General features: G+C 33.4%; 1 protein-coding gene across 1 annotated transcript; it reads left to right on the top strand.

Moving 5' to 3' along the window:
- Positions 1-977: 977 nt before the first annotated feature.
- LOC133693714 (IAA-amino acid hydrolase ILR1-like 6) lies at positions 978-6,294 on the top strand. Its single transcript, XM_062114995.1, has 5 exons — positions 978-1,563; positions 2,379-2,504; positions 4,750-5,064; positions 5,159-5,287; positions 5,670-6,294. Exons 1-5 carry the CDS (start codon positions 1,027-1,029, stop codon positions 6,033-6,035), a joined length of 1,473 nt encoding a protein of 490 aa, XP_061970979.1. The 5' UTR covers positions 978-1,026; the 3' UTR covers positions 6,036-6,294.
- Positions 6,295-9,189: the final 2,895 nt, after the last annotated feature.

Raw genomic sequence — 9,189 nt, 5'->3', positions numbered from 1 at the left:
TTTTGCTTCACCAAAACCAACAGTCTAAACTCAATTTTTAGTGGAATCCATCTCCAAAATCCGAGTTCAAATGTTTACTAAACAGTTATAAATTATAGTTGGAATAAAACACAGTTCCAACCACAATATCAAACAAACACAAAATTTTCTGTACCAACTATTTTTATTCTTTCTATTACAAAATAGAAATTAAACATTACTTAAATAATTAATTTAATTTAATCTTTATATAGAGTTATTCTCAAATTACAAAGTTTGTAAGAGTATATCTTAAAGCTTTAAATTTCTAACTATTTTTTTTTTAGGGATGGAACATGTGTACTGTTTTTAGGAGATCATTCACCGTAATATTATTAATTATTGTCAATAAACATTTAATTGTAGAGTTATAACAGCATCTATATTAGTGATGATATATCTATACTTAATTAAATACATAGTTTTGTGTTTGAAAAAATAAAGAAATGAAATTATAAATTTTTCCTTAAGATAATAATGAATTTAAATTAGTTAAAAGAGAAAAGAAACAAGATTTAATTTAATTTGTTAAAAGAAAGAAATAAAAAGTGGTTAAAAGAATATATTTAAATGTGTGGTCGTGATTATTTTTTAATATAAATACATTAAAATAATTTTTTTAATTTTAAAATATTATTTTTAATACTAGCATATTAAAAAGATAAAAAAAAATACTAAAAAATAATAATTTAAAATAAAAAAATTAAGTATTTTTAAAACATAAAAATAAAATAATTAGTTAATAACCTCGGAACGATGAGAGTTTATAAAATAAAATGCTAATAAAAATAAGTTAAAAATCATGAAAGTGGTGGACCCCGACTGCAACGATTTGACGCCCTTGAACTTTTTTATGTACATACTCTCTCACGTGTACTATTTCTTCTACCCTTTATCCCCACGTGCTTCAATACCCTTAAAAATATTCACATATTCTCTCAATTTCCCCTCCCTTAAATTCTATCTCTGCAAAGACCTCTTTCTCTTCTTTAAGAAAGATAAAAAAAAATGAATTTTCTCAAAATTCTCTCAGTACTCTTTCTCTCACTTGTAATCTCTTTTAGCTCTATCATCTCATCACCATCCTCTTCTTCTTCAGCAACGAGCAGAAGCACAAGCCCGATCACATGTAATAATAATAATTATAATTATGATGGTGACTATTCATATTCGTGTTTTGACGGTACCTTAAGCAGTGTTAGTTCCTTGAATTCCAAGCCAAAAAACCAATCAAAACCCACAGAGGGAAAACCGTCGTCAAGCAGCTGTGAGGTGTGGACCAAGACCTGCTCGGAGGCTGTTTTGGCCCTGGCACGGCAGCCAGAGACGGTTACATGGTTAAAGAGCGTGAGGAGGAAGATTCACGAGAATCCTGAGCTTGCTTTTGAAGAAGTCAAAACCAGCGAACTAGTTAGAGATGAGTTGGATAGGATGGGGATTGAATACAGGTATCCTTTAGCTCAAACGGGTATTCGGGCTTGGATCGGCACGGGTGGGCCTCCCTTTGTGGCTGTTCGAGCTGATATGGATGCTCTGCCAATTCAGGTAGCTTAGCCTGGCTTCAAAGTTTTATTTTTATCTATTGATGTATATGCGTTATCATGTGCATGCATGTGTATTGTTCTTGGAGATTATGTTACTGTACTTGGTGAGGATATTCTTGTAACTCAGAGGCTTTAAGGAAAAATCAGCTTTTTTGGGGCTTGATTTGTTGTTTTTTATTTTCTAATTTCTTCTTTTCATCTCCCTTTTTTTTTTCCTTGAAAAAAGCAGGAAATTAAGGAAATGAAATCAGATGGCTAGATTATCTATCATAATCTATTTTCTTTTCTAGTGTATTAGATTTGAATTAGCTGCATAAAAATGTCTGATATAAATTACTTGTTACAGAGATTTCCAGCTTGCTGCATGTTTTATATCAAGCCCTAATTCAAATTTATTATTTTTTTCTGGAGAAAACCGAGGAGAAAAACAGGCGAAAGTGAGAAAGAATTTGTGAATGACTTCCTTAATGTTGACATGGAAGATAAAGAATCTATACAGCTTAATTTTATTATTGGCCTGTGAAGATGAATCAAATCAAGTGCGACAATAATTTAATTATAAAGAATATTTATGACTCAACTATATTATTTGTTTGTCAGTATTTAATTATTAAAATAAGTCAGATTTAATGTGACACCTGAGATGAGACAAATTAAACTATATTCGTGTTCTAATGTAAAACTTGTGAAGAGCATAGTGACAAAATACGTGGAATGGATTGTCATTGCAGCAGTTATTAGTGTCTCCATGGGATCGGGACTTACTTTACTCTTTTGGGATCTCACTGTAAGAAATCCTGGGATTGCCTGTTTCAGGAAGCTGTAGAATGGGAGCATAAAAGCAAAGTGGCCGGCAAAATGCATGCTTGTGGGCATGATGCTCATGTCGCAATGCTGATGGGTGCTGCCAAGATTCTGAAGAGCCGCGAACATCTCTTGAAGGTTTGTTCTCTTAATTATCTTGTAAATCGTAAAAGAAGTTCCATATTGAACATCAAGATCTTAAACAAATCCTGATAGTTACGATTCAAATTACCATTTCCAATAAGAAATCATTGTAGTCTTTTTTTTTTTTTTTAATCTGCTCATAAATTTATAGAGTATATTGGGTTTTTGGAGAGAATACTATTTGTGGTGTACTGGGTGCAACATGATGCTATGGAAATAGGCATAAGGAGTATATATTGTTTCTGTTGGGCCTCAATTTCGAGTGGCTAGCATTGGTCTACGAAAAAAGAACAGGGAAGGGGTTTGTGAAACTCTCTCTTAGCCATAAATGGCCGTAAAGCGTATAGGCTTTTTCACTTTTGCTTCTGTTATTTTCCATCAGCTGCTGTTGTCCTTTTTCTACCTGTCTTCACTCTCCAGTTTGGTTCTTGAATTCGTGGTCTATATAAATATCATTTGGAATAATTATCTTTCTCTCTCTCCAATATTTGAACCCACCAATTGAGGATTGATTATAGGCACGAAATTCTCAAACCCACCAAGCATTTATGTATGAGAAAAAGAATTTAACTCGGCTTTGAAAATTGTCGGCTAGAAGACAAAATCACCACCACTCCCTCTCAAATACGTCAGAGGTAGTTTAGATTTCTGGGCATCTCGTATAATCAAATGCATGTTTTTCTCTTCTTTTCTAGGATTTCTAGCTCATGCTTTCGTCTTCATAAGTTTAGGAAAACGACTGCCTTTAATGTGCAAGTCAGTCACGTCCTTGAGTGTATACATGGGCTTATTAATTTCTTCTGTTCTCATGTGCATTAATTTTTGTGTGTTCGTTTTAGTCTGTGCTGAAGCATGTTACCACTTTTAAGTGGGATATCACATTTTGTGTACAGTACTTGCTTACAAAAGAGCTACTGATGTGACTTTGAGATTATTTCCTATGTTTAGATGTAATCATTATAAACGCAAATAAGTTTTGATGCATGCATGGACAAGAGACATAAGATATGGATCTGTACAGGAGTAAAGTAAATTTCTTCATGCTTTTAGCCTTCGATCTGTCAAGCATTATAAATGTTGTATTCACCATTTTGAGTAGCAAAAAATAAGACGAATCCAGTATTCTAGTCCTACAAGCTACATATTTTAATGGAGTTTATATTGCCAAAAAAAAAAAAACTTTTATTGGCCATCTTGCTATCTATTTTGAAGAAAAAAAAAATCACGGTATTTCTCCTTGCCAAGCAAACTATATGGATGTTACACTCGAGATGCTCCTCAATCATTTTGGAATTAGTCTAACTGAAGACTTCTGTCATAGATTAAGGCAACCTCACATGCTTTTTGGAAGGAGTTATGGTAATAATCAAATTAATGATTGTAAAATAGATGTTAAACACCTGGAACCTTTCTTTTTTCCACCAACAATATCATATCTTAAAAGCGAGCTTGACCTTTATTCAGTTTGCATTAAGCCTTTTTATAATGATTGTCTGTTTGCTTTTATTATTCGTTCACATGCTGAAGGACTTCATTTTAGTGCTCTAGGTAGTGCTCTACGACCATAGATTTGTTTCTTACTTTGTCTTATCTGGGAGCGTGCTTTAAGCTCAGAATCTTTTGCTTAAAGAAATGAATTGGCCAGGAATCTAGTTTCCCACAATGGCTTTGTTATATGACTAGAATATATCGAAAGAGAGGATAATGAATTATTTAGTGCACGCTGCTTTCGCATAAACAAACTTCTGTCCATGGCTCACGCTTAAATTAAGGATTAAATCATATAATCCGAGTGAAGTGCTTAAAGATTTGACACTTCGAGGAGAGAGAGTCATTGTCTAGTGAAATGAAAGTACTTTATTAGTTTTAAATGAAGTGATTAGTTTTGGATAATTAAAACGCTTGTGGCTTTTCAGACTCCTGAGCAGCTTAAATGGGTCTTTGGTGTTCCTATGGAATCAGTGGTTTTATAAAACCAGGTCATAATTAAACAAAAAATTCTACAGGTTGACATAGACGTGCATACTAATTGTCCTCTTTATCACCTTGAGTTGACTGATGAAATCAATAGAAAATGATAACCATCTTCCATATCTCTGAATGCACCCTAGCTCTATCTTGATGGGAAACTTTATCCAACTTTCTCTAAATTATACTTTAAACCTGAAAATCTTTATTCATGTTTTGATGATACCACGGTGGATTTCTAAACTTGTGAGTTTCACTGTTGCAATTACAGGGAACTGTAATACTGCTCTTTCAGCCGGCAGAGGAAGCGGGGAATGGAGCAAAACGGATGATGAGAGATGGGGCTCTAGAGGATGTGGAAGCTATATTTGCAGTTCATGTATCCCATGAGCATCCTACTGCCATCATTGGTTCAAGGCCTGGTCCTTTGCTTGCTGGATGCGGCTTCTTCAGAGCAGTAATTAATGGCAAAATGGGCCGTGCTGGCACCCCTCACCACTCTGTTGACCCCATTCTGGCTGCCTCTGCAGCTGTAATCAGCTTACAGAGCATTGTGTCTCGTGAAGCAAATCCGTTGGACTCTCAGGTGTCCATGCTAGAAAACTTAGCTTTCCAAAACTGTTTGCCTCCATCAGAATTGTAATTTCGCTAACCGAGAATTACTCACTTTCACTAAACAGGTAGTGTCTGTTACCACAATGGATGGAGGCAATGATCTGGACATGATTCCAGACACCGTTATACTCGGTGGCACTTTCAGGGCTTTCTCCAACACAAGCTTTAATCAACTTCTTCAAAGAATCGAAGAGGTTTGTTCTAATTCCCCTTTTATTAATTCGATTCAACACCACTTCCACTGAGTATAGTTGGTACTGAATTCAACCAGTAGACATGCACGTAGGCTATCATGATTAATATTATTGCATGGTTGCTTACCTGTGGGCTAGCTATACGGGGGCCTGCATGCCCTTCTGCATGGGAAATTAAGAAACCACCTTCCATGATCTCCTCCCTTTCTAGCGTAAGCATGAAAAAAGAAACATTGTTTTATGGTTTTCAAGTGGGGACGTAGAGGCATATCTCCAGTCACACAATCCAAACGGAAACTTCATAATTCGAGGTCCCGTTCCGCTGAACACCTGTCAAATTTTAATAAGTGATCTAACAGTTTTTGCGTATGTATGAAAACAGGTGATCGTTGAACAGGCTTCTGTTTTCAGATGCTCAGCAACAGTAGACTTCTTTGAAAATCAGTCCACAGTATATCCCCCGACCGTGAATGATGATCATATGTATGAGCATGTGAGGAAGGTGGCAATTGATTTGTTGGGTCCAGCGAACTTCAGGGTGGTACCACCAATGATGGGTGCCGAGGACTTCTCGTTTTACACTCAAGTGGTCCCTGCAGCTTTCTATTACATAGGCGTGAGGAACGAGACATTGGGGTCAACACACACGGGTCATTCACCATATTTCATGATAGATGAAGATGTTCTTCCCATAGGCGCTGCAACTCATGCAACTATTGCTGAAAGATATCTCATTGAGCATGGTTGAAGTGAAGCGATAAGCCCTAGCTAGCTTATGCTGCTAGGCAAAGTTATATCTCTCAGAGAAAGAATTGCGCAGAAATTTGCCACGTGATTCCTGCTTTCATATTTGTACCATACATGGGGTTTGGGAGGGGAGCGATGGAGGGAATTAACTCCCCTTTGCCAGCGTAAAGGATAGAGGGAGAATTCATACTCATGGATGTGGTTGTAAGCAGCAACTATTGAACACTTTCAAGCTATAGTAACTCGCTTTTATTTGTCCAGTCAAAGCATTGGAGTTGTGTTCACGAGATTTAACCCAATTAAAGTAAAATTATTTTTTAAAATATTTTTTATTTAAAAATGTACTATAATAATATTTTTTAAAAATATATATCTATATTATTTTTTTATATCAAAACAATTTAAAAACATATAAAAAATAATTCGAAGCTAAAAATAATTTCAAAAAATTAACAATTATGGTTAGATAATAATGCCAAATACTTAAAAAAAACTAATTTGAATGCAAAAAACATGTTTTTTGTTGCTCTTTTGTTTAGTGTTTCCAAACTGTTTTCTTCTTTTCAACTTTAAAAACTGCTTTAGGTGCAAAAGGTCGAAGATTAAAATGTTTAGACATAAAATAAAAATATATTTATATATTAGATAACAATGATTGTTCTTAACAAGATATGAGAAAAAAGCTAAAATTAATAATGAATTAGAAAACCTAACCAAGCTATAAAATCTTTTATGACAAAGAACGTTGAAGGATTACTCAATCAAGCAATTAGAAGTTACAATCAACCAACATAGTTTAAATGCACACATAACAAAAAGATATAGAGTGAAAGTACTTAATAGACAAACTAATCATAATTCATAGATTAGCTTAGGATTCATATATGCATCAATAGAAAAGGAGTTTAATTTGTATTTAAATTTAATAAACTTTTTTATCACATACCAATATATTTTAATAGGATAATAATTATGTATGTAAGTAGTTTTGAAACTCGTGCAATCTCTTTAACACAAAACTTAGTTTGGAAACACCTTTAGTGTCCTCATATAGTCTTTTATGTTTCCATCAATACTAATAGGGTCGTCACCACCAATCATTAGTAGGCACATTAGGATATTAGTATACCATACACGAATACTTTCTATAAATAAGATGATGTCATATGATGAACATAACTAATTTTGACTAATCTTAGCCAACTAGTCATGGTTACTTATAAAGAAACATCTTACTATCAAACTATAAATCTACATAACGTTGATATAAAAGCTCTCTAGATAAGGATGGAGAACATAACAAACTTGACATAGAATAATAATATCATGGTGGTCAATCAACCATGCAGGTCAAATCTTATTAATTGAATCAGATGTAAAATAAGTCATGTCAAAATAAGTTTAGTAATGCTTAGGCTTATGCACCTAGTAGGCATTTCCTATGGAACTTTGCAACTACAAGCACTTTATTAAAGGTTTTTGAAACAACCACACCTTATACATAAGGGTATTTCCTAATATATTAGACACACCAATAATAATAACCCAATTTATGCATGATATCCCTAAAATGCTAGTCACTCTCCAAGTATACAAACAACCACAAACTAATTACTTAACACCATATAATTTCTATTCATCTACAAAACCTCCTACTAGACAATTTTATACCCCATATGCAAGAAAATCTTAATCCCCTTACACAACAACCCCCTACTTCTAATCAATAACTGAAAGAAAGGATAAATAAAGTTGAACTAGCACAATACTTAAAAGAGATAGGGTTAGAAGTATGACAGACAACAATACCTATTTACAATCTTCTAAACCCTGAATAGGTTGACAAATTATACACAATCTTTAGAGGAATAAATATTATGAATTTCAAACAATTTCCTAGAGATGATAACTAATCAACGAGAGAATACATCATTAAGTTCACTGACCAATATGGCTATGAAGCAACTAAACTTTTTATAAAACTAAGGTTGTTTGGTTCATCTTTGATCAAAATAGCTTTCCATTAGTTCTCACACTACCTTACAACTCAATCAATAGTTGAAAAAAGATGGAGACTCATTTTCATGAATATTTCTACAAGACATAACAAGAGGTCACATTGGATAAATTAACTAGAATAGTTCGGGACCTAAGAGAGGCTATAAAAAGTTATACCATTTGATTTAAGACATTAAAAACTAAGTGCATTGCGATTATAACTGAGCAAGAGTGCATGAAGTTACTACTAGAAGGAATGTAATGGAACATAAGGAAGAGGTTCATAAAAAACAATTGCTTTGACATCTACACTTTCATTAATGTTATTGCTCAATAAGAAAATATGCTAGCAAAATTGACAAAATAGAAGCCATTAAGAAAGACATACCATGTTGATTATTCAAACAATATCGTTAATATACACTTATTGACTGGTTCAAACTCTGATGAAGAGTTTGAAAAGATCTAATAATAGCTTATATCGGTAACAAAAGTCAGAGATTGAAGACTATTTAAGATCTTGACATTTGACATTTACAAAGCCTAAAAAAGATATTAAACCTGCTAGCAAAGATGCAAAGACTACTAAAGTAGTCGGGAAAACAAAGAATACTTTTTTATTTATAAAAAAGTCTAAAAAAATATTTGACTAGTTAATGCATGAATGGTAAATTAAGCTCCTAAAAAAATTATACTATCCTCACTATTGATAAAATTAGAGGAAAACAATATTATAAGTGGTATAACTCTTAAAAATATGACCTTGATAGTTGTGTAGTCTTTAAGAACCAAATCTAGAAGGCCTTAGATATACCTAATAATAAGGTGGTCATGAAAGTTAGTGATGGGAAAAATATATATTTTATGGGAAAGCTAAATAGATGGCTCGACAAGCCTAAGATATACCTAATAATAAGGTGTTTATATGCCTTACCTATAAAATGATTCTTCCAAAGGGTGAAGACTTGGTAGGCAATGTTAAGCAAGTAGTAACTCAGCGATATGTCAAAATCTTTAAGCCTAAAATACCAATGAATAACATATATAAGCACTAGTCATATCAAACATCATATAAACCCAATTATAAGTTAGATAATGAGCTTATCAACTATCATGAACATCTCCTAGACTTGGAAATTAGATTAAAACAATGATAA

This window comes from Populus nigra, chromosome 5, assembly GCF_951802175.1.
Source record: "Populus nigra chromosome 5, ddPopNigr1.1, whole genome shotgun sequence".
NCBI lineage: Eukaryota > Viridiplantae > Streptophyta > Magnoliopsida > Malpighiales > Salicaceae > Populus > Populus nigra.
This window is presented reverse-complemented; position numbering and strand designations above follow the sequence as displayed.